This window comes from Protopterus annectens, chromosome 7.part0, assembly GCF_019279795.1.
Source record: "Protopterus annectens isolate FY-2018-M chromosome 7.part0, PAN1.0, whole genome shotgun sequence".
NCBI lineage: Eukaryota > Metazoa > Chordata > Ceratodontiformes > Protopteridae > Protopterus > Protopterus annectens.
Genome location: NC_056739.1, coordinates 965,897,546 through 965,924,585, shown reverse-complemented (window position 1 = coordinate 965,924,585; position 27,040 = coordinate 965,897,546). Strand labels below are relative to the sequence as shown.

The window sequence follows — 27,040 nt, the reverse complement described above, 5'->3', positions numbered from 1 at the left end:
AAAGAAATTTTTAAAAAAAAAAACAAAAACACACACACACATAAAACAATTTAAAATACATTTTTTTCAGACTTCATTGAACCAAAGACAATATGTGCAGCAGTCAATCTTGACAGTTTCATAAATGCCATACATAAAGTCACTGCAACAGTAACACTATGGAACAAAACGAGCAACAAGAAAATCCAAACAATGTCAAATATATTTGAAGGACTGAATATTGTACTACAAACAATGGACATTCCAATGCAGGAAATGTCTATGAAATCCTAATGTAAACATGTCAAAGGACCATTTTCATATGAATGAACTTGTTACCTTTCTAAACTTTCATCTTGTCTAGTTCTTGAAGTAGACTCTGTTGAGGCTAAATGCACAGTTTCTTCTGTGGAATAACAAGAGAAAAGTGGTAAGCAACAAAGTAAGATTATAGCATCATGAGTTCTATGTACAGGAGGAAATAAGCATTGCTCAACAGGACTAAATCTTGAATATTTTTTCATAGATGCACTTTTTTCTTTTAAGGGAACCCTACATCCACTAGTGATCTCCATCCTCTTCCTACCTTATGGATTCATTCACCCCCCCTCTTATGGGAGTGGCAGAATCCTGCCATATCCCTCTTAGAACTATGACATTGCATGTATCACCACACAGAGTGCTAAGCTCTACCCCCTCTGTTAGAGTGATACTTAACCGTGTTGTGATTGCAGTACCTTCCTTCAGTCTTTATAGGGGAGTGCCTTGATCACAGGCAGAATCGTATGCCTCCACTCCAAAATGGGCAAGCTAAAATTTGCTGTTCATTCCCTTCCACATCCCTCCACCCAGCTCCTCCAGCACCTGAGCCGCTAATTAATCTCAGATCATCTAAAGACTTCTGAAGTTCCACAGAGCCAGGCTACACTTAGGATTTGGTGATAAAAGTTACCACAGCCCCAGTGAAACAAACATTTTAATGATGATGTCACAAATGTTTGTAACACAACAGACAAGAACTGGTGACAAGGAGATCACAGACTCAGATCTGCTAGATAGAAAACAGCCAACTAAAAGCGGAGTACACAGCAATCGAGTAGTAAACCGTGTCTCCCACTACCTGTTTGTAGTAGAGGAAAAGATGATTCCCAATTTGTGCCACGGTGACACAAAATCTGCTTTTCAAAGACTACAGACAAAACTAAAAAGTAAGTCAGAAATACCATGAACATTTTTTGTGACAGTAAGAAACTACCTTTTTTCAGTGTCGAGCCCAGATCTGTTTAATTCACTTGATCAGAGTTCTACAGTATGCAAGTGAGCCCCAAAGGAATCAAACCCACAGTCTCATGGCAAAGCTCAAAAGTGGTTGTATCCTACACTGCTACGCAAAAATTGTAAAAACTGCAATAATGCAGCAAAATCAACAGCTACAGCAATTTAGTATGATACAGCTTCAGTAATAATGGCTAGCCTGATGCTACATGAGTAGAGCTTCTTTCATGGACATCAAGAAGCTAGGTACAAACTAGTAGCCTGGGTGCTAGAAAGAGAGGAAGTTACAGGTATAAAACACAAAAGGAGAAAAAATTAAAATTGCAAAGAGAAAGTTGTTTTTTTTTTTATTTACAAACTGGACCACTTGCTTCAAACAAATGTGTTCTCTTTGCTAAACTAACAAAATGGGTTAAGTTCCCCTTTTTTATTAAGCACTTTTATTTATTAATAATTATAAACTAATAATGCACACACCCATAACAAGAGAGAAAACAAAAAGCCCCACAGTAAACAGTAAAATCCTATCAACAACATTAACAAGCAAAAGAAAAATGAAATCTGAGAATACCAAACTGAAATCTCTTTTTCACAAAAAATAAAAATCATAATAGTTCCTAAATTCCTTCCATTTCATACAAATAAAATTCTACATCATTTAGGTATCAATATTTATAAATGTAGGTCAAAGCTTTGACCAAGCCCATTACTTCAAGTTAACTCAAGTCTAATTCTGTTACACTCTGTGTGTGTGAACTGACTCTTCATCAGCCATGATTTCCTTTGATTTATTTATTTAACATTTGCTGACAGGGAACGTCCGACTAGGACATAGCCTATTTTCAGCAGAGGCCCGAGGAGAGACACTCCAGATGCAGGTTTTTAGAAAGTGGGAATTAACTGGAGTACCCAGAGGAAACCCACACAAATGCAGGGAGAACATGTAGACTCCACAGAAAAGGCACCCCAGCCGAGAATCGAACTGGAGAGCCTCTTGCTGCGAGGTGACAACCACTGTACCACTGCACCACCCATGAAGATATTTGTCTTCTGTTTGCATCTCTAATGCCATGCAGGAATTCGTACTGTTCATTACACCTTCCATTGTCTGTATCTTGCAGGATTTCCATTTTTCTGGTGATCGCTCGAGTGGTAATCTTTGAATTTTCCATTAAGGCCTTATCGTATCTAGACATCCAAATTGTGAAGAACAAGTGTTCACTTGATGTTATATGTTCCTCCCAACCCCAAAAGTTGTTTTAGTTCATCTTGTATTGCTACCTTTAGCTGGTATAATTTAGCAAAGTCCCAGAATAAACTGTTCCAGTTCCAAACTACCAATATTTTACACTCCACCATCCCAACATTGAGGGTCTGTCTGTCAAAACATCCTATGAGCCTTACTTAGAGTACAAAAATACCTTTGCATGCATTCTCATGCAAAAATTCTGGACAGATGATCTTCCACTATGTTTCTGCAGCTGTTTAATTTCTCCCCTCAATCTTCTTTAAGATGATCACTCACCCCTCTATCTTGTATACATTCTACTTAACAGTTTTTTTTTCTATGTGCTTATTCTGTTCTAGCTTCAATCAAACATTTTACTATTTCTGGTATCTCTAGTTCTTTACCTCCCCCTCCTTCTCTACACTTTACTTCCACAAGCAACCCATAACTCCTTACTCAACATACTCCCAGCATATGAAATATGTTAACACTACAGGTCAAGCAAAGGACCACAATGCTTGTAAATTTATAGCTTGCACTTTACTACCCAGTTCCAAAACTAATGTCTGCCAACCCCTCAACAATTTAATTATTTCATTTTTAATTTATTGCCAGTTTAACTTAGCTGCTTGTTTCACACCTTTTACAAGCATATTCTTAAACACTTCATCCTTTCATGTCACCATACATAGGGGTATTACTGGACTAGATCAAACAGTTTAAGGTTAAGGCATTTATTTTTGTGCACTGAAGTTGCAGATGTCTCGGAATTTCCTTAACATGGAAATTAAAGACAGCAATCATAGTCTAGGTTGGTTAAATAAACCAGAACATCCAATGCACATAATACTACCTTAACCTTTGACCCTGCCATTTAAATTTGCAATCGTTTTATTGTTAACATAAGGACTACAGACAAACGGCAAAATGAAGTGGCAACAGTGAGCAATGCCTGCCACATCCCGCATTCTAAATCAAACTCCGATGACAGCTGTCTATGTAATTTTATTTTTCTGCAGTATCCTTATAAAGCCCCATTATTAGTTTACTTAACTTCTCAGGAAGTCCATACATTTTTATATTTTCCAAATATAAGCCAAATAACTCGATCAAATTATTTTTTCTGCTTCCCAACTCACAAAGAGTAAAGTGCTCCTAGTTCTTTATACGATCAAACATCTGGCTCCCATCAACCAACCCACACAGCTCCAAACTAACCAGTCTAGGTAATACTTTCACCAATCTATTCGCTGCTACAGCAAAGAAAAACCTTATAATAATGGTGATTGTATGCAAAAAGTTGAAACCTTCCCTTTTTCAGGTACCACCATAACTAATGCTCTTTTCCAGGGTGAAGGAATCCTGCCCCCCAAATATCACTACATAGTTTCTGTACCAAATTTTAATTCACTTGTTGCCTTCTTCTTTCCTTCTGAACCAGCATCTCCTGATGTTCTTCCCAACTTGTGTTTTTTTTTTCAATTGAGATTATAATTCTTCTATGGATATAGGAGCATTTATCTTATTACTTTCTTCCACAAAGAGCGTGGGACACTCTAAATCATCCCAAATCTTTTCTTTACAGATAAAGAGATGTCAGAAAAAGTACAGTTGTGTACCTACCATAAATGTAGATGTTTGAGTGTATTCACTGTTGCAGTCATTACTCTCGGGGTTATCCTGCTGGCAGGCTGCCCGCAGTCGGCACGAATTCCGAAGTCTAGGTCCGGCGTCGGTTACTGTCGCCTCTTGCCTGACAGTGTGCCAGGGGTATAAAAGATGCAGCCAACGCCATTTTCTTCAGTTTTTCTTGCCCCAGATGTCAGGTGCCCCCAAATTGGAAGGCTGAAAAAATATGCCAATAAAAATGCATGCACAATAATAACATGTCCTTCCTCTACAAGCAAATACACCAAATAGGTTGTATAGGATAGAGAAGTGCAGAAAAGTCCCAGCAAAGAAAAGGGGGATGGTGGGTGGGTAACCTGGATGGGTAACCTGGACTGCAACAGTGAATACACTCGAACATCTACATTTATGATAGGTACACAACTGCACTATGTTCATTGTGTTTCACTGTTACAGTCATTACTCTTGGGTTGAATCCCAAAGCTGAGGAAGGGTGGCTGGGCTAAATAGGATTAGGAGAGGCTATGAGGCCCTGCAGAACTGCAGTGGCAAAGCCTGCTCTGGACTTAGAGTAAAGTGGTAGGTGGCAGTGCTTTGTGAAGGTGTGCACTGAACACCAAGTTGCAGCCTCTAAGATATCTTTGGTTGGTACTCCTCTGAGGAAGGCTGCTAAAGTGGCTGCTGCTCTGGTGGAATGGGCACTGATTTGCCATGTTGAAGATAGCAGAAAAGGATGCAATGGCCTATCCATTTAGAAATAGTCTGTTCTGCGATAGCCTTTCCTTGTGATCATGCAGCATATGACACTAAAAGTTGCTCAGTCTTTCTGAAAGCTTTAGTTCTGTCCAAGTAGAATTGTAACTGCCTGTGCATGTCCAAAGAATGCAGAATTTTCTCACCCTTGTTCTGTGGATTAGGATAAAAGGTGGGCAAGTGAATGGTTTGGTTGAGGGCCACACTGGACACCACCTTAGGTATAAATGTAGGGTTTGTCCTCAGAGAAACCCTGTCTGGATGAAAAATTATGAAAGGTTATATAGCCATGAGTGCTTGTAACCCCGAGACTCACCTTACAGAAGTTATTGCTAGGAGCAGAGCTGTTTTCCAGGATAAGAATTTTATATCTGCTGTTGATGCTGGCTCGAAAGGAGGCAGTGTGAGTTTTTCCAAAACATAATTGAGGTCCCAGGCCGGAATTGGTGCTCTCCTTGGAGGCCTAATGTTTTTAGCCCCTCTGAGGTACTGCCTTATTAAAGGATGAGAAAAGATAGGTGGTTCCATATTGTAGTAGGCTGAAATGGCAGAGGCATGAATCTTAATAGATGAGAAAGAAAGGCCTTTGTTTAGCATCTCAGTTAAGTATTGTAAAATCTGACGGATATTTGGTGCACACGTGTCAATGCCTTGTTCCTGGTTCCAAGCACAGAATCTCTTCCATTTTTCTGCATAAGATTTTCTGGTACTGGGCTTCCTGGCCTCCAAGATAACATCCATAACAGCTTTTGAAAGAGGAGTGTTCTGAATGGCTACATTATCCGCCATGCCGCTAGAGGTCCCGAGTTGGCTGTGCAGGATCTGATTGTTTTGTTAGGTCAGCAAGTGAGAAGTTTGAGGCAGTATCCATGCTGGACCGAGACAAGCTCTTTAGGATTGGGTACCAGTGCTGGCGTGGCCAGTCTGCTGCAATCAGTATCGTGTTTGGCTTCCCTCGTCTGACCTTTAGGAGTACCCTGGGAAGGAGAGGCAGTGGGGGAAAAAGCATATACTGTTAGATTTTTCCAGCTGAAGGATAGGGCGTCCACTTTCCATGCTTGCTTGTGATAAATCCTTGTGCAAAATCTCTGCAATTGGCAGTTGTGAGGGGAGGCAAATAGATCTATGTCTGGGCATCCCCATTTCCTTATTATCATGCTGAAGATTTGTGGATCCGGTTTCCATTCATGGGGATCCATGAAGTTTCTGCTTAGTTCATCTGCCAGAGTATTTGTTTTTCCTGGCAGGAATTGTGCTTGCAGGTGAACTTGAAAAGCCAATGCTGTGTCCCATAAGGTCATTGCTTGTCTGCAGAGGGGGTAGGAATGTGTACCTCCCTGCTTGTTTATGTACCACATAACCGTAGTGTTGTCTGTCTTTATCAGTAGTTATCCTGGATGAAGCAGGTCCTTGAAAGCTGTCAGGGCATTTTGTACAGCTAGCATCTCTTTTTGATTGATGTGAAGATGCATCTGGTTTGCAGGCCATGTGCCCTGAATACATTTTCCTGCCATATGGGCTCCCCAGGCGTAATCTGATGCATCCGATGACGGTGTCTGTCTGGCTGTGGGTAAACTGAATGGCATACCCTTGTTGTGGTGACAGGCTTCTGCCCACCATTGAAACTCCTGTTGCAGGTAGGGGATGAATGAAATTACTGTCTCCAGGCTGTGGCAACGCTGAGTACAAACACTTTTTAGATACCATTGTAGTTTCCTCATATGCAGTCTGGCATATGGAATTAGTAGTATGCAGGATGCCATGAAACCCAAGGCCTGCAGTATTTTCCTTGCAGATAAGTGGGGTTTTGTTGCCAAATTCTTGAAGTAAGTAGCCAGTTGCTTTTGTTTGTCTGGCATGAGATAAGCCATCTGGGCAGTTGTATTTAGGCTTGCACCCAGGAATATCATCTCTTGAGAGGGCACTAGTTTTGATTTCTTTTCGTTTACTGTGTACCCTAGGCCAATTGGTAATATTTTTACAAACGCCAGATGCTTTAGAAGAATGTCTTTGTTCTCTGCTTGAATTAGGCAGGCGTCCAAGTAGGGATATATTTGAATTGCTTTTTGTCTGCAAAACGCAATTACTGGTGCCAGGCATTTTGTGAAGACCCAGGGCGCAGTAGATAAGCCAAAGGGCAGTGCAGAGAATTGGTAATGCATTGAGCCAGCTATGAATCTGAGGTATCTTCTGCAAGCTTGTCTGATTGGGACATGCAGGTATGCCTCTTTTAGGTCCAAAATTACGAGCCAAGCCTTCTTGCCCAGCATGGGCAGTAGCTGCTGTAGAGTCAACATCTTGAATTTTGGAACTTCCAGAAATGTATTTAGTATAGGCAGGTCCAGTATTGGTCTCCAGGTTTTGTCCTTTCTGGGTACTAGGAAAGGTCTGGAGTAAAATCCTTGCCCCTGCTCTTGTTGCAGTACTTGCTGAATGGCCCTCATGTCCATGAGGGTTGTAATTTGTTTTTGTGCCTCTGCCTATTGATTGTGTGGCAGGTCTGGCATACCTTTTGACCTTGGTAGAGTGTGGAAATGGAACCTGTAGCCTTGGGACACTATGTTCAGGACCCATTTGTCTTGGGTAATCCTTTGCCAATTTGATGAAAGAAGTGCTAGTTTTCCCTCTAAGGGGGCTGCCAAAAGAAAAGTGCTTGGATCTGGTAGAGGAAAGTCATTGGGACTGTTTCCTGTAAGGTTGTGATTTGTCTTCTCCACTTTTGGAGGTAGGAGCACACCATTGTTTAGGCCTGTATGAGCCTTGGGACTGACCTCTGCCTCTGGCATGCCTGTATCTGCCTCTTTGTGGTCTGTCTGACACTGGAAAGGACCAATTTTTATAAGGCCAGTTTCTGCTAAATCTGGGTGGCTGTACCTGTAAGCAATCATTGACTGTCTGCATGGATTTTGCTTTATTCTCCATTTTCTTCAACACCTCTTCTGCTTTAGTACCAAACTATCATGCTGTAATGGTGCATCTAATAATTTTGCTTTAACATGATCAGGCAGATTTTGTTCCTTTAACTAAGCATGCCTTCTAACAACAGAACCTGTAACAGCGGCCCTGCAGGAGGCCTCCAGTGAATCATAACCACATTGCAAAGTATGCTTTCCCACTTGTTCAGCTGCATGCAATAAATCCTGCAATTCCTTGTTCTCTGAACATTCAGTATTTGTCAACATTTTCTGTTTAAGCAGTGACATTAAATATTGCTGATATTTAAGCATATGAAACTGACAATTTAAGGCCCTTACAGCCAGGGTAGCAGAAGTGCATACTTTTTTCCCCCATCTGTCTAGAGCCCTGGAATCCCTATCAGAGGGGACAGGGTTTTTTGCAGTGGAAGCTTTAACCCCCCTTGGGACCTTGTGATATAGTTTCTGGGTCAGCAGCGGGATTTTTATACAGGAATTTATGAGAATCCGGGACCCTGTAGTACCTGTCTGGCTTAGCAGGTGCAGGGGGTAGAGAGTCTGGGGACATGCCGGACTCTGAGAATACATTGTCCACAATGTCTAGAACAGGTGGAAGAGCAAGGGGTCTGTGCTGAGCAAGTAGCAGAAATTCTCTGAGCCTTTTCTTATAATCAGAATAATCTTGGCTCTCCCAGTGGAAATGTTCCCTCATGGTATGCAGGGTTTCCCCAAAAGAATAATCTTCAGGAGGAGAGGCTGAAGGAATGGATTCTTCAGCATCAGAATCCTCATAGAGAAGCATAGAGTAATCTTGTTCAGAAGAGGAATCAGAGGAAATAGAAACCTGATCAGAAGAATCATACTCTGTCTCTTATACTCTGTCTCTTGCCTAGGCCTCTTATCAGGAGGGGGATGGGAACCCCTGATCAAAGTAATTAGGTCTTCGGCCATTTTCAGCATCTGTTTTTTAGGCATGGTAGTCTGAGTAGGAGAATGCTGTACTTGTTTGTTTGTCTTTAATGCTGCTTTAGTCTTTGTCTTTGAAGCTGAGGATGGCTTAATATATAGTTGTGTAGGTCTGAAGACACCCTCAGAAGCCGATGCCTGCTCAGCAGCTCCAGACCCATCTGACGGAATGATTTCAGAGTGTCCAATACCTTGAGTATCCAGAGGCCCAGTCGGCTCCACGTGGGAGTCGGAAGTGGCCTGTGGCTCTGAGGTAGCGGGCACCAGGGGCTGCGAAAGCGCCTCACTGAGAACCGGCGACTGGCCTAGAAGAGGCTTCATCGTCGGTTTTGGACCTCAGATGCCTATCCTTTTCCTTGTCCTTGCGTTTTTTGTAAACTGTGGTTGTCGGCTGATCCGACGGCATTATATAGTTAAATCTTCGGCCAAAGTAATGAAATGCAAAATCAAACAGACACTTGACAGTGTGTTGGTTAAATCTGGCACAAAACCGACAACTAGCAACGTTGTGATCAGGGCCTAGGCAAGGAATAAAGTAAGAGTGAAAATCCTTATGAGGTATTTGCTTCCCACAAGAAATACAATTGATAACTTTTTCTGACATCGGTCTGGAGCAAGAAAAAAGTTTCCCCAATGGGGTACTTAGCTTTAATGAAGACTTCGGATCTGAAATTCAGATTTGAAAATCTCAGGAGTCAGCCGACTGGCACTTGCGAACTGCTTTTGCTTCGGGCACCGCGCGGCAAGAAAGACAAAAGAAAATGGCATCGGCTGCATCTTTTATACCCCTGGCGCACTAATGTCAGGGAAGAGGCGACAGCAACCGACGCCGGACCTAGACCTTGGAATTTGTGCCGACTGCGGGTAGCCTGCCAGCAGGATAACCCCGAGAGTAATGACTGCAACAGTGAAACACAATGAACATCAGAAATATTCTCACAGTATAGTCTAAAGACTTTTTAAATTTTCCTAGCATGCCTGGCTATCGTGGCTCCATTTATGTTTCTAATCTTGAAAACATCCACTTCTAGTTTTTGCTGCCTTAGCTGTTGTGCTAGCAATTACTTCTGGGACCTGGGTGTGTTTTTGAAATATGCAGGGACAGACCCTAAAAACATTAATATTATTCACACGTTCCCTTACTTCAAAGTTGCCAGTCAGTTCTGCTTTATTCTCCAGAATTATTTTTTGGATCTCAGAATATTCATCATCTTTTTTTATCCCCAAGAGTATCTCCTGCTGTTCTCTGCCCATTTATTTTGTTTTTTTCCATATAACCAACCTTCTACAATCTTGTTTTAATTTGTCCAATCTGTATTCTAAAATTATCTCCTATAATACCAAAGGCTTCCAAATGACACTAACTACTCAAGATCCCAATCTCTGAAACCATCTTTTTTACAAGTAGGCCAAGAAATGCTAATGCATCTCTCCCCCAAAAACCCAGTGTGTAACTACCTCAACCACCAGAGTCAAAGTGCAAAATGCTGTCAACTCTACAAATGTTCTAAAGTTATGCATCACCTGCCCAGCCTTTCCTAGTAGTCATGCCTAGCGGAATGAAATTTAAATTGCAGCTTACTTCTTACCCTTATAATAATCATCTAAACCAAAAATTGTAAGATAGGTTTTCAGCACACTCTCCTCATTACTAATTTGTTTGTCGGCCCTGCTATTACACCTGGACTTTCAGAAAATACATTCCAACCGCCTCCCAGGATTAGAATCCCCCACTGGAAACCTACAATTTCCATCATTATTTTTTAATCTCACTCTATGGTGTGTTTAGAGCAAGGCACAAAGGTACCAGTGTTATCTTCTTCCCCTTCCAACTGCCTCTTCTCATGACACACCTTCTGTATTTGTCTTTTTATTATCCTCCTTTATTACAAGGGGAACATTATTCACTGGCATGATTACTTCAGTATTTCTAACCCTTTGATTGTGCCAATACACTGCTCCTACCAAACATTTCAGCTAAACTCTGGTGTTTTTCCTCTATTTAGATGCACTTCCTGAAGCATCACAGTGCTTGTCTTGTTCTTCCTTACACAGGCGATGAACCACACATAGAAAACTTCAAAATTATCTGGAGTCTGTATCAACAGGAATTTGATGATATGTATCTTTTAAATCTAAGGTCACCACAAAACTCAAAAGGGAAAGAGGTAAATAAGTTATGAAGAGAACATTTTAAACTTGGGCACAATCACAGCATGGTTCAGGAAGGAAAGATCCATAACCGGTCTCCATGAATCTTCTTTCTTTGGCACCAGACACATTCTTGAAAAGGAGAATACTAGGAAAAGTTGGAGATTCTCTTCCTGGCAACAAAAACATCCAAAAATAGTGGGGATGCAGAGAGGGAGCTGCTACTGCCACAATGATCATTCAAATAGGAAGAAAAAGAGTTTGATCCGGTGGATGAGGGGGATCCTTTGAAAAGAAGGGAGACATTCCACTGTTATCTGTAATCTTTATGAATTACTTTTAGAACCCACCTGTCTGAAACTGTCACCAAAGACAGAAATGGAGGTTTAGACTTTATGGAAGAATTAAAGGTGTGCCAGGGCAGGAAAAAGGAAGAGAGTCTTGTAAATAAGCCATTTAGACTTACCAGAATATAATTTGTTTGGGGGGGGGGGGTCTTCCTTTCTTTCTGGAACTTCCGTGCTATTGCTTTTTAAAAGTTTGCTTACCAACAGCTCAAAGCATTTGCTTATCTTGCTTTTTGTAAAAGGTTTTAGAGGTAGCATTAAGCCCCTTGCCAAACTTGAAGAGGGAAAGCTGAAAAATCTATGAAATTCCTTGTATAAGCGTACCTCTCTCATGACACTTTTTAAGGACCTCTGCAGCAGATGGTCCAAAAATTAACTTTTGTCTAACGGAAAATTCAAAATCTCATCTTTAACATCCTCAGGAAGGCTTTGAATATGTAACCAAGCAAATCTCCTGTTTAACAGTTCCAGTGGCAGCAGCCCTAGAAGTGGCATCAGCAGAATCAAAGGCACATTTCAAACAGTGAGACACAAAAACAGATTACACAAAGACTGATGAAGCAATTAGTTTTGCGAAAGCGCTCACCACTGTTCTTATTTTTTGTGTAATAAAGATGCTATTGTGTGGTACCTCGGTGTATTTTTGGTTATATATAGATTACACAAAGATGTTTTTTCCTCAGAAGAGGAAAGAGATGCCACAATATTCCTCAATGTTCTCAAAAGAGACAAGCACAAACTAACATACAAGCTATACAGCTGATAGTTCTAAAAATAAGTGTTGCAGAAAAAAACACTTTTTACCAAATCTATAAAAAGCTTTCCCATCCTTGTCAGAATGGGAGGGACTAGTATTAACTAGATGTTTACCTGCAGCAGGGTTCACCAGACAAATAACTGCTGGGTTTGATCTAAGATTAGTACATAAAAGCTCTAACAAACTTTATACAATTGACGATTAGCATACAAAAGCTCTAACAACAGAGGAGCTTTATAAAACCTATCTGGTTTTTGGGGGGCAGCAGACTGGCTGTCAGGCAAGTTACAGTGGAATGTCATTATGTTCCCACTGAAACAACTAATTCATTATGGACATAGTTTCAGAAAAAGAGAATCCTTCAAAGTGACTGCCAGAAGCCATTCTCTTCACCAGAATCACAAAACTGAGGATAAAAAAATAGAAGTTATGTTCTTACCATAACGTTCCATGTTAGTTGTCTTCTTCTCGCCTTCTTTCTTGCTGGATGGGTTCGGAGCCGACCTCGGCTCTCTAAAAGCTCGAGAGTTGGTTCCACCTCGAGGCTGCCTATATCCCACAATGCTAGCGTGAATTACCTCAGATCTCGTTTGTGAGCTAGGCCCAGCTAAAAATATAACCAGAAATACTGGAAAGAGAGTCCACCTCTATAAACAAAGGAAAGAGGAAAGGTGACCTAGAGCCTGATCCAGGAAAATATGCACCGCAGAGCATATTCCTATAGCAAAGAGGTGGTAGAAAGAGAGGACACAATCAAACTCCTCTAGGTCTGTCCAGGCCAGGGGAAGGAGGGTGGGGCAAGAAAGAAGAGAGAAGAAGACAACTAACATGGAGCGTTATGGTAAGAACATAACTTCTATATGTTAAGTTGTCTAAATCACTCATTCTTGCTGATGGGACCTAGCACCTTGTCCCGGGTGGCCTGGAACAGACTCTTGAGAACAGTGGTACCAAAGTTAGCTCTATGCCTAGAAGCTAAATCCAACTTATAATGTGAAATGAAAGTGTGAGGAGTAGCCCAAGTAGCCGCTGCACAAATGGTGTCAATAGGCAGTCTGTCTTGGAAGGCTATAGAAGTAGCCAAAGCTCTGGTGGAGTGGGGGCCTTAGGTTTGTTAGGCAGCTTTTGGTGTCTAATTTCATAAACAATTGAAATCAGAGATGTTAGCCATCTAGATAGTGATACCTTGGAAACAGAAAGTCCCATTCTGCCTTCCGCATAAGAGACAAACAGCTGGTCAGTTTTTCTGAATTGTTTGGTCCTATCCAAATAGTACCTTAACTGACGATGAACATCTAACCAATGCAATTTTTGTTCAGACCTATTAGAAAATTCTGGAAAAAAACACAGGGAGGTCAATGTTTTGATTTAGGTTTGACGCAGAGGCTACTTTAGGTAAAAAGGACGGGTTGGTTCGTAAGGATACCCTGTGTTTATGGAACAACAAATATGGTGGTCGACAGCTGAGTGCATGAAGTTCTGAAACTCTTCTAGCTGAAGTAATAGCTACCAGAAAGAGAGTCTTCCATGATAGCAATTTTAAGGAACAGGAGGCTGCAGGTTCGAAAGGGGGGAGAATCAAAGAACTGAGAACTAAATTAAGGTATATAAACGCTTTGTTGATTATGTTCTTTTATTTTGGCATGGGAGCATATCTGAGCTTCTAGTCTTTATAGAACAGTTAGAATCTACTACTGACTTTCTGAGTTTTACGATATGTCATGACCTACAGAGTATAGATTTCTTAGATGCGAGATTATATAAGAACATGAATCATAAGATCGAGACAACTATTTTCAGAAAGGAATGTTGGAGGAACACCCTACTCCAGTTTAGTAGTATGCATCCCAGATACGTATTCGATAGCATAATGAAGAGCCAATTCACCAGGATAAAGAGGTTATGTCACAACAGTGTTGAACTCAATAAACAGAGCAGTTTTTTAGAGCAATGTTTTTTGGACAGAGGCTATGACAAAGAAAAGATTAGGAAGGTCAAGAATCAGGTTCTATTCAATGAAGAGACGGCTTTAGTTGGCAATCACATAAGAACGTTTGGTTTTCGTGGCAAGAAGTCCTTTGACAGTTCCAGAGTCAGAATCAATCTTAGATACACCAGTGACATCCATCACATTAAAGATATTATTCTTAGCAATTGGCATATCCTCTTGACTGATCAACAGTTAGCAATGATAGTGGGCTCCACACCTTCATACACATTTCGTAACAGTAAGAATCTCAGTAGACTCCTATGTATAGAGTCTAATAATGTTAATAAGAATATAAGCATTAACAAGGATGTGAAGTCAGGTACTTTTCCTTGTAACAAGTGCAGTGCATGTACATTGATTACTACAGTCCAGGAGTTTGAACATCCAGTGTTGAACTACAGGTTTGAACCCCATCACAAAGGTACATGTGCAAGCAAGAACCTTATATATTTAGCTACATGTCAGAGTTGTACAGTGTTCTATGTAGGAATGACTACTAGGACCTTGAGGGAGAGGATACTGGAACATGTTTAGATATCAGGAAATGTGATACCAAAAGTGCTTTGGCTAAACACATTGCTAATAATCTAACACATTCGTTTGTATTTAGAATCCTACAGACAGTTCTACCTAATTCTAGAGATGGAGACAATTTCAATGATTTAGAGCTAGTGGAACTCTCTTGGATTTTCAAACTCAAAGCACATTATGAGCCAGGACTTAATCAATATGTTAGTGTAAGGGCTCCGTTGAAAGGACGCAGTGCAAAGTAATTCTCTTAACCATGTCTGATTTTCTTTTAACCATGTCTGATTTTAGTGGTAGTGTATACAGATACATTTATTTGATTACACTTGTTTATTATTACATTTCTTATTCTATATACAGACTTGGATCAGCAGTTTCTTCTTGACATACTCATAATGTCAGTACAAGAAAGAATAATGTAATTTGTATATCCTGTCAGGAGGTTTTAGCCTGCTACGCTTTTGTTAGATTGACAGTTTTTATATACACATCTGGATAGTACATGGCCATGTATTTGTATAGATTTTTATAGATACTAGGCTTTATAACAAGTTTTTCCGTTTCTATGTTTTTCATATATTGTTTATCTCTTGTAACTTGTGTCTGTTTATGAGTTCTATTTAACACATGCAATTAATTTATTCCAGATATTTGATCATATTTGTTCCTTTTCCAGTTCAATGTGTTTATGTGTTTATTTGTTACTGCTGCATCACTAAGTGAGCCATACACATGGCTTTACTAATATGCATACATTTATATTTTCATATACTTTTTATACACTTTTTATGTTTATTTACTCAGACATATATACATATGTACATACATTTCATATTGTTGTATTTACACTGTATTTATATTTATATTCTTACTTTTACACAATTTTAGACTTACATATAAGCTAGGTTTTCATTTTTACTGATAATTCATATAATAGATAAGGAGTTTTAAAAGGACAGTAACTTTATGCCATTGCCTGACAACATCTGATGTTTCAGTTTTTATTTTTATTTCTATTGTATTCTACCTCAGCGGTTTTGCACATTCATTATATACTCTTAGGATATATTGGACATAGAGTTTTTTAAAACATATATATTTATTTCAGTCATTAGGACTGGTTGAATAAGAGTTCTTAGGACACATAGTTTTATGATTAATTGCCTCTGTTTCAACTAAGGAGATTTGTTCATCATTTAACTGTTTGAGCTTTGTTGGTTCTGCATTTATTTATTTATTTATTCCATCTACTCTGCAACATGAGCAACAGTACTTGCCAGTGCTTGGTTTGTTTAATTGAATGATTTTAATCACATGGTTAGGTTTAGATTAATTAAGCTAATTGATCACTTTAGAAATGTGTATATATACTTGGTTTGAGAAGATGTTTGTTGTAAGGATCTGAAGAAGCGTGTCTTGGCACACGTGAAAGCGCTTATCTGTTCACAATAAATACATTTTATCCATTTATTGTGGTGGTCGACTTCCAGTTTGTATCCTCACTTTGACTTCATTTATTTCTGGAGAAGACCTTTGGGCTACAGTGACTGTGTGTTTCAGATAAGGTCCCAAGGAGGAGGAGGATTTCTTATAGGAGGTCTGAGTAGAAAAACTCCCTTCAAAAAGGCTTTGCAAAGCTTGTGGGACATTATGGCAGACTCTGAAATGCCCACATGAAAGTTAGATATAGCTGCCAATTGAACTTTGAGAGTAGAAGGAGATGAACCTGCATGAAAGAGTTCAGCTAGAAAATCAAGAACCATATGGATGGGGGCAGTGAAAGGATCTAAGTCCCTTCCTTGAGCCCAATAGGCAAAACGTTTCCACTTACTAAGATAAATTTTTCGAGTGGAAGATTTATGTGAGGCTATTAAAATATCTCGAACAGTGTGAGATATTTGAGGAAGCCTGGCTAAGGTAGGAACTGGGGGAACCAAGCAGTGAGGTTCAGAGAAGTTAGGGAGCGATGAAACTGACCCGACTGATGGGTCAAAAGATCTGGAACTAGGTCCAGATGCCAGGGTTGCTCCAACAGAAATTGATGTAGAAAGGGGAACCAAACCTGTCGAGGCCAGTAAGGAGCAATGAGGATCAAAAAGGCCTTCTGAGCGATGGCTTTCTGTATCACTTGAGAAATTAGTGGGAAGGGAGGAAATGCATACAGAAGTCCCCGGAGCCAAACTTGGACTAGGCGTCTCTGCTGGGCTGGCCTGGTAGCGGGAATAGGGTAAAATAATCTCTGCACTTGCTGTTTTGGGGAGTAGCAAAAGGTCAAGGCTGACCCCACTTGAGAAAAATTTTTCTCACAACAGAATCTTTCAGAGACCAGTCGTGAGGCATGAGGATAGCTCTGCTCAACTTGTCCTTGATTTGATTGGACTTCCGGGATGTGCGTTGCTATCAGAAAACGCTGAGAAGAAACCATTGCCACAGTCTGAGTGCTTCTCGACATAGGGGATAGGACCTGGTTCCGCTTTGTTTGTTGATATACCACACTACAGACATATTGTCCGTCTGGATTGCTATCGTTCCCAAGGGAAGAGAGTCTTGAAGGGCTGCTAAAAGCACTGCTCTCATCTCTAGAACATTTATGTGCAAGTGGCATTCATCTGGTTGCCATGTGCCCTGGACAGTTCTGCCCTGATAATGCCCCCCCCCCCCCCCATCAGGGAGGGGTCCGTTGTCAGAGTAGCAACCGGAGGAAGGAACAAAGGGTCTTCCCAAGAAGAGCTGAGGGGAAGACATCCACCACAGAAGATGATTCTTGCATGTTTGCGTAATCATAATGGTGTGGGACATCGGAAGTTGCTGGTATAACCATTGTGTGAAGAGCATCCATTGAAGGATTCTCATGTGGAATCTGGCTAATGGAAGTAGAGGTATGGCAGCCGCCATAATCCCCAATACTTTCAGAACTAACCTGGCTTTGACTCTGTTGCTGCTGAAGAGGAGCGAAACCAGTTTGTGTATGTCTGTTATTCTCTGATCTGTTAGTCACATGTTGACTGTGTCTAGATTTGCCTATGAAGGTAATGACAAGGCGACAAAACAGACTTTTCAATTTATTGAGATGCCTAACTTTTGACAAATCACGAAAGGTGTAGTCTCTGGCCATTAGAAGAAGATGCTTGGTGGGAGCTGTGAGGAGCCAGTCGTCCAAATATGGAAACACCTGGAATCCTTGACGTCTCAGGTGAGAAGCTACCACTGCCATGCATTTGGTAAACACCCGGGGGGGCAGTGGTGAGTCCAAAGGGCAGGGCCGTGAATTGAAAATGACTGGTTCCCAGCCTGAAGCGGAGGAATCTTCTGGAGCGTCTGTTCATTTTTATGTGATAGTACGCGTCCTGAAGGTCTATAGAGCACATCCAGTTTTCCTTTCCCAACAGGGGAAGGATGGATTGTAGCGTGACCATCCGAAATCTTGTTTTCTTGACAGACTTGTTCAAGACACTGAGATCCAAAATTGGTCTCCAGTCCCCTGTTTTCTTTGGAACAAAAAAGAACCTGGAGTAGAACCCGGATCCTTGCTGGTCTGCTGGAACTGGCTGAATTGCTCTTTTTGCAAGCAGCTTTGAAATTTCAAAGCTGCAAGATCCCTTTGGGGTGGAACATCTGGAAGGGATTTTTTGATTGGTGTGGAATGCGAGCGAAGGGAATGGAATAGCCTTCGAAATGATGGACTGTACCCACTTGTCTTGAGTTAGGGATAGCCAGGCTTCTGGGTACAGTGACAATCTTCCCGACTGCCTCGAAGGTGGACAGTCGGGCAACACCAGGGATGCTGAAAGGGCTTATCGGAAAAGGTTTCTCGATTGCCCTGGTTCTGGACCCCTCTGCCCCTGGGGCGGCGTCTACCATTATTGTTCCCTCCTCTGCCTCTGGAGGAACCGACTCTGTCGTCAATTCCCTTGAGATTGTTGGAACCACATTTTCCCACTTTTCTGGCCTTTGGGGTAAGGTCTAGAAGGAGTAGAAAACGGACTCCGGCGGCAGATAGAGTTTTGCCATCCGTCTCGCACCTAGTCAAGGTTTCTTTCACTTGAGGACCAAAGAGAGATGATCCATCAAGCGGGAATTAGTGAAAGGCGTTTTAAAGGGGTCCATAAAATTGCATAGTCGCATCCAGGCATGCCGCGTAAGGCGACACCTGTCCCTGCGGCTCTCCATCAGCCGCATATGAAAGGAGGCGCATGGAGGAGTTAGCTATAGAATTCAGGGTAGTCAGCTGGGTGTTCATCCTGTCCCGAAAACCTGCAGCTGTAGGGTCCTTCAACATCTCACTCGCTTCCTTGATCAAGTCTCTCTGGAGACGGGTGAAATGGCATAGGTAGTTCAGATTGTAAAGGTCGCTGGCGAAAACATCCGCTTCCCATACCTGTCCATAGACCTAGATTCTTTGTTAGGGGGATGAACAGGCACTGAAGGATCAGCTAGTTCCTTCTTGGTGGCAGCAGCTACCACCATAGCATCCACAGTAACACCTTTGGTCAGAAATTGTTTGTCAGTTGGTGCTGTTATAAATTTAGAAGGTCTCCTGGGGTAGGGTCCACTGAGTCAGGAGCCGTCCAGGCTTTCTTTGCTACCACCTGCATGAGGGATCAAAGGCGGACACCCAGGAGGTGGAAGGGCGAGAGCCAAGCGCCTCAAGATACACAGATTCATCCTCCGAAGGGTTAAGGGCTGGCCAATTTCCCCTCTGTTTCAGGATCTCTAGAATGTCTGCAAAGGAGACATCTTCAGAAGAACCCTCGGAATCCTCTAAATCTGTGTCAGAGGTGACAGACTCAGGTGAGTCTATGTGCTTCCTCTTACACTTTCTCTTCCTAGGGGGCTCCCCTGCCAATTCAGGAGGCCTCGAAGAGGATGAGATCCCACAGGGGATTCTTGAGAAGCTGGCTCTCTGCGGTCTGGGATGAGGGAGTGAGTAGACATCACCTGAGGCACCGAAGAGGGAGGGGCAGAAGAAGCCGACTGTGGAGTTGAACAAGGTTCCAACACACTCCGCATGACCTCGAACGCACCCCTGTCAGGCAGAGCCAGAGGTCCCGCTCAGCTGAGAACCTCCCTCGGCACCGACAGAGATGGCTCGAGGCGCCGAACTCACCAGCGAAGCACCGAGAGGAGAGGGGGTCGGACAAGGGTCCGATGCCACTCACCTCCTCGGAGCCGGCGAGGGCGTCTGGCGCCCGAGATTCTTCAAAGGAAGACAAATGTATCGGCTCCGACGCTACCACAGTCTCGGTTCCAAGACGCCCCGGCTCTGAGCTCAAAGGAGTCGGAGAAGGAATATTTAGAGGAATAGGTTGAAGCATCGACTGATGAGTCGGGCTCTGAAGCATTTGGGCCAGTGCCTCGGACTTTAGAAGTAGACTCACTACCCTCTGGATGTCATGATCTGAGAGCCTCGATGACCTGGAGGAGTGAGATCTGTGGCTCCGTTCAGACAGCAAGGGAGACGCTGGAGCCGAATGAACGGAGCCAAGGGATGGTGACCTAGACCTCTTTCTAGATGTCGGCTCCGATGGTCTGATCAGAGCCGACCCAGGAATTTCCAATACCTCGGCTCCAGCAACGAAGCTGTAGTCAAGACTCATCGGCTCCAGCGCCGATGTAGCAGAAGCCTTAGGCCTCGACTCAGAAGCTGGAGTCGAGGTCTTAGAAGCTGGAAGGTTTTCGAGGTAGCAGATAGGGAACCTTCAGGCTTAAGCAAACCCCTGAGAATGAGTTTGTTTTTTCTTTCCTGCAGGACTCTAGGGCTGAAGCCATGGCATACAGCACAAGAGTCCTGCAGGTCCCAGGCAGTACACACAAGAAGTGTGACCGTCTGTCAGAGACATTTTCTGACAGCACGAGTCACACTTGAAGCCTGAACCTTTGAATCCTGGACATTTTCAAGGAACCGAAAGTGTAACCACACACAAAAAACACACACACACCGATTACACTGTCTGAAAATTTAAATTAAATTAAAACTAAAACTACTGAAAATAGTTAGCTTATAGATAGATATAAACCCCTACAAAAACACATACACACACTATAAGGGATGGAAGGGCCCGAAGGCCTAAGGAAAGAACTTATCAGTTCTTGAAGAAAGGGGCTGGATAAGGGTAGAAAGGGTAAATATCCACTACACTAAGGGTAAAAAGAGGAAAAAACTAAGCTAAAAGGAGTTTAAACAGTATTAGACTAATCTAATTAAAACTGACCTGAGCCGGTAGAAAAACAACACCTCGATCGCTGTAGCGGCAAACGAGATCTGAGGTAATTCACGCCTAGCATTGTGGGATATAGGGGCAGCCTCGAGCCGGTGGAACCAACTCTCGAGCTTTTAGAGTGGCCGAGTCGGAGCCGAGGTCGGCTCCGAACCCATCCAGCAAGAATGAAGGCGAGATAGACAACTTAACATCAGATGTTGCCCCTTCATTTTGTGGTTCAAATGTTGAACTTCTTGAGAAAATGAAGGATCACTTTTTTCTTTTACCAGAAACAGAATCAAAGTGTCAAGAGCCTGAACTAAACCCTGAGCTAAGCCCGATAAATCACTCCTGTCCAAAGCCAAGAGTACAAACTGATTAGTGCTGGTACAGAATGATTCCTGATATGTTATTACAGATAGACAGACCCAGCAAAGAATATATTGTGGAATGAGAAACACTGAAAGGACCTACAGGACAGGTTGTGAACTACAATGCTTATATGAAAAAAACATAGAAATGGCACAGGAAACAAAGAACATATAATAGAAGCCCATGGCTTAGAGTGTTCATACTGTGGAACAAAGTACTTTTCTGATACCATAGAAAAAATGGCTGAAGTAAATTACAAAGTGAGACAACTTGTAAAGAGAAAATCATGAAAGATATACCATATAAATGTTGTAAAACTCTGGATAAAAATGTAGGTATATGAATTGAGTATATCTGCAGAAATAGTAAAAGCCCCTGGAAAATACTCTGAAGTCGAGATAGGTAAGGCATTATCAGTGACCCACAAACAACAGGATAAGGAGTTTGTACTAAAGAATATGGGTATATTTTCAGAATTGTCAGAAAATACCAATTTAATACAGCACAATATTGAAACTATGCCTGACGAAAAGGTACATCTAAAACTGTACCACATGCTAGTATCCCAATCTCCAACAGTTAATAAGATATACAGAAAACGCTCAAACTAGAGATCCTACAGGAATTCAAGGGTGAATGGAATAACCCCACTGTAGCAGGTCTGGTGGATTCTTCGGGTTTTGCAATGATTTCAGAAAGCTACAACAGCATCACCAAATATGACTCATACCCTAAAAGCCATGCCATTTGGATTCCATGGAAGACCAGTAATATTCCATAAGCTCAAGGATGGAGCACACAGACCACATGCAAAATATCAGCCTATTTGGACAACGTGGTCATTTCCACTGAGGACAGAGAAAGTCACCTCCCTAAGGTGCAAGCCATTTCAGACTTCCTGTGTAAAGCTGGACTAACTGCAAACTCACCTAAGTGCAAACTCACTACTTTGACTCATAACAGGAAGAAGAATTGTAAAGCCTCATGTCAAAAAAGTAGACACAGTAGGAAACTGGCAAAAAACACTACAAAAAAACAGGTTAAGGCTTTCCTTGGTCTGGTATATTATTATCACAAGTTTGTCTTGGACTATGCCTCTACTGCCTGTCCCTTAACTGACCTATTCAAGGATAGGGACCAACAAAATATTAATCAAACAAGTAACACGAAAATGCATTTCAGAAACTCATATTGTGCATGGTGTCCATCTTAAGAGTTCAGGACTTCTCTGAACAATCTGAACATAGGAATTAAGGCAGTTCTGCCATAAAATGTAGATGGGAAGGAACACCATGCTTGTTACATCAAGTGTATGTTCAAAAAAAATGAAAGGCAATACTCAGCAATTAAAAGAGATTGACTGATGATCTCATGAGACTTCAATACACTTAAAATTATCTTCTTGGCAGACAGGTTACATTACAGACCACACTCGACTTCAGAAGGTGTACAGGCAATGAGATGCCAACCCTAAACCTTTACAGGGGCACTGTCCCTACAAACCTTTAGTCTTAGACTTCTCAACCATCCAGGATGCAGCAATGTGAATGCCGTCAGGTTGATCTTTCCACTGAAGCAACAACGTGTTGGTCAACGGGGCGGGAGGAATGTTCATATAACACAGTGGCTGTGATTGAAGCACATACATAACTGGAGTTACCTTTAACATTGGGCAAGTCTATGAGGGAAAGCATCAGATTTCTCTCCAAGCAGGAAGGTAGGGCTCCACAAAAAAAAACAGGGCAGAGCTAGCTAAATTTAGAGTACAAAACGGTAAGCACTGCTGCAAAATGGCAGATTCCTGATGGATAGAATTAGCAGGAGTCTCTACAGACTGATAAAGAACTCTGCTAAATGGAAGGTATTTCTATAAGCTGTGTTGGAGGAACTGCTACCTTGTGTTTGAAAAGTTGTTCTTCTACACGAAAAAAGTGAATTACCTGTTCAATAAATTCTGCTGTGCATTCTGTAAGCACTGAACTGCTTTTGAAAAGCAGTACTAGTGTGTGTCAGGAAGATGAAGAGAATGTTTCTGCACCGAACACTTGGACAGTTTGTCTCCTAGAACTATCTACAAGATACAAGTAACCGGATTTATTTTACTCCTCAAACTCAAAATAAATATTTTGCATTTTTCCTGTAAATACACCTGAGTTTTGAAACTTATAAAGGTGGCTTTCATACTAGTTTTCTACTGCATTCTGAACAGTTACTATACTATATACAGACTGCACTTTATTTTACTTGCTTGTTAGTTGATTTTTATTCAGCTGTGAATCTCAACCAGTAAAATACTGCTCTTGACAGGTCAACTACAAAGTGAAACTTGGCACATTTCTGTAAGTATTTACCTTTCTTTCTGTCATGTCTCACCACAGATTCAGTATTAAGCTGTTCTTCCTCCAAACTATGCTGTTTTCTGATCAGAGACACATCGCTTAAGGTTGGTTTATCTTCTAACTCTTGACTCTGAGACAGTTCCAGGATCCCAAAGGCTGCCTGAGACGTGCCAGTATCTAAGTAAATATATAACATCATTAATACTTTTTCACAAGAACTGAGGGCAGAAAAAAATGCTTTGATTTAGTGCACTGACCTGTATATACCTTTATATATTTAATAAAGACTGAAAGTCCTAAGACTTGTACTGCAAATATCCATCTCACAGTACTGAGCCAATCAGTTCAGGCTACAGCAGCTTCAGTACAGCGAGTATGTAAAGTTACATTCTGTGCAGCCCACATTATGCTAAATGTATTGTAATGTAATTAAGTTCTCCTGCACCACAGTATTAGTGAATCACAGTACTTGTTTTGCAGGGTATGATGTTATCAAAGTTCACGCAATACAACTGCACAGTGGAAAAATTGTTCCAGCTCAAAAATACATATTCTAAGCCTAAAGCGATGGTCATTAAGTAACGGGTATCCTGCAGAGATGAATTCACTGCAGCTCTCAGGATTATTCTGGATAGACACGGATTTCTTTAGCCAACTCAACTACCGCAATGATGTGCACTTGCTGACCAAAAGACAAGGAGTCAATTTACAACACTAACATGATTTTCGACTCCAATCTCAGGTTGTAAGCCTCTTGGTGGGATATGCAGGGAAACTATGTAGCTGGAAGTCTGTTCTTTCCTTGGTGGAGGGAGGGAGAGAGCATGAAGTGAATTCTAGTGGAAACAAAAGTCACTTGCATAGCAGTAACTGGTTAGTGAAAAGCACACAAAGGTGGCTTGTAAGCAAAAGCAGGATCCACATATGCAGCCACAACTATACTGCAAGACTGGCATCATTAAATACCAGATGGGCATTTGGCATGTATTTATTTAAACAGTGGTAAATACTGTCCTACATAAATACAACCTCAGCTGATTATCAGTAACACTTCATAGCACTCAATTATCTTTGTAGGACAGTGACAAAAAAAGAAGTTATACATATACTCAGCATAATGTTCCATCTGTGTTGTCGATCTTCATTCATTCTTGACGAACTGGCTTGGGTGTTATACAGCTTGCGTCAGCCAAAAAACACTCAAGCTAAGACTCTACCCATAATGTTCCTCTCCATTACCTCAGATCGAGTTTGCAGACCACAGCAAGAGTATTCGCAGAAATTGTAAGTAGAAGCAATGTCCAAGGTAAAAACCCTATGGAAACCAAGGACAAGAGTTCAATCCCCAGGAAATCTACCGGAGGGGGATGGTGGGTGGGATGTCAAGAATGAACAAAGATCGACAGTACAGATGGAACGTTATGGTGATTACATAACTTCTTTATCTGATGTTGTCAATCTTCGTTCATTCTTGACGAATGGGACAAAAGTCCCCAGCTACTTTATTTCCTGGGTGGCCTTATGAAAAAATATTCCTGAGAACCACAGAGCCAAAGGATGCTCTTCCCCTGGAGATCATGTCCAATTTGTAATGATTGATAAAGGTATGAGGCATAGCCCAAGTTGCAGCTGCACATACTTTGTCCATGAAAGCTTTTGAATGAAAACTGGCTGATGTGGCAACAGATCTGGTTGAATGCGCTCTTACAGGTGCACATAACTTTCGGTTATGTTCATAAATGAAACTCAGCCAACTAGATAAAGTCATGTTTGACAGAGCTTTTCCCATCTCTGGGCCAGAAAAGGAAATAAACAATTGATGTGATTTCCTGGACTCTCTAGTCCTGTCAAGGTAAAAACATAGTTGCCTATGAACGTCCAAGTAAATGCAAGTAATATTCACATTTGTTGGAAAACCTGGGGAAGAAAACTGGTAATTCAATAGTTTGATTAATATTGGATTCAGAGACCACCTTAGGAAGAAAGGAAGGGTTAGTTCTCAATGACACTCTGTCTTTATGAAAAATGATATACGAGGGTTTCACACACAGTGCCTGGATCTCAGAGACTCTTCTATCAGAAGTAATGACTACTAGAAAAAGAGTTTTCCAGGAAAGGAATCTGAGATGGTAAGTAGCCACTTGTTCAAAGGGAGGCAAGTACTAAAGATTGCAAAACTAAGGTTAGATCCCACAGAGCTAAGGGATCTTTGAGTGGAGATTTTAGGTGTAAGGCACCTTTGAGAAAGATCTTGCACAGGTGATAGGAAAGAATGGCTGTCATATCTGTTGTGAAATTAGAAATGGCTGCTAACTGAACTCTAATGTGGAAGTAAAAGCTCCTTGGTCAAAAAGGGTGGCTAAAAATTCCAAAACTTGTTCAACAGGTGCCAAGAAGGGCTCTAAATTGTTTGCAGAGTCCCAAATTGTGTTTAAATTACCTGTTTAACTGTTGTAGGCTATACACTGTGTGTGATGGCCATTTCTGTGCATTTAAAGTGTTTTTTGTTTGCATCTGCTTTATTTTCTGGAAAAAATAAAAATATATATATATATATATATATATATATATCTATATCTATATATATATATATATATATATATATATATATATATATATATATATATATATATATATATATATATATATATATATATATATATATATATATAGATATAGATATAGATATATATATATATATATATACTTGTTTTCCCACCTTTCTAAGCTAGTATAGTCCAGTTTTCGGGTTAGTGCTGAATTCAGGGCTATGTTACAAGTTTCTGTGCTTGCCCATACCTTACTTGGATAGAAGGATGTTTCTCTGTTCACCTATGAGAGAGGGGAGCTTTCAGCAGCCTATCTGTCCTGGAGGAGTGGTTTCAGCCCAGAAATTAGTAGTTTATTGGCCATTTGTGGCTAATTTCTATCTCTTTCATTTCCCTGCTATAAAACCCGCATTTGCGAGGCTTTTGGGCTTGTATACAGCCCAGCCAGCTCCTGCCTGTTGCCATGCAGAGTTCCACAGCAGCAGGGAGACTTTGGAGTGATTAAGTATCATTTTTCTGCATTTTCTTGCTGCCTTTAGCTAATTCTGCCAAAAATGCCGATTTTTAGAGTTTCTGTGATTTAAAAAGCTTGTTTCAGCTACATATTGTACTTATTTTACTGCCTGCACTTTAACAAAGTTGTTTTTGTGTTTAAATTACCTGTTTAACTGTTGTAGGCTACACACTCAAGTGTGATAACCATTTCTGTGCATTTAAAGTGTTTTTTTGATTGTATCTGCTTTATTTTCTGCAAAAAAAAAAAAAAAAAAAAAATTATATACATATATATATATATATATATATATATATACACACACACACACACACACACACACACACACACACACACACACACACACTTGTTTTCCCGCTTTTCTAAGCTAGTATAGTCCAGTTTTCAGGTTAGTGCTGAATTCAGGGCTATGTTACAAGTTTCTGTGTTTGCCCATACCTTACTTGGATAGAAGGAAATTTCTCTGTTCACCTGTGAGAGAGGGGAGCTTTGAGCAGCCTATCTGTCCCTGGAGGAGTGGTTTCAACCCAGAAATGAGTAGTTTATTG

The 27,040-nt window shown here is 41.2% G+C and overlaps 1 protein-coding gene across 4 annotated transcripts in view; it reads right to left on the bottom strand.

Moving 5' to 3' along the window:
• The window catches only part of TP53BP1 (tumor protein p53 binding protein 1), a 1,265,047-nt gene that overhangs the window by 945,357 nt on the left and 292,650 nt on the right, over window positions 1–27,040 (bottom strand). For all 4 annotated transcript variants that reach the window (XM_044077533.1, XM_044077532.1, XM_044077535.1 and 1 more), the window contains exons 6-7: window positions 23,442–23,606; window positions 319–385 (exon numbers count right to left, since the gene is read on the bottom strand). In XM_044077533.1, coding sequence (XP_043933468.1) covers window positions 319–385; window positions 23,442–23,606 — 232 coding nt within the window. The remainder of the gene's footprint in view (window positions 1–318; window positions 386–23,441; window positions 23,607–27,040) is intronic.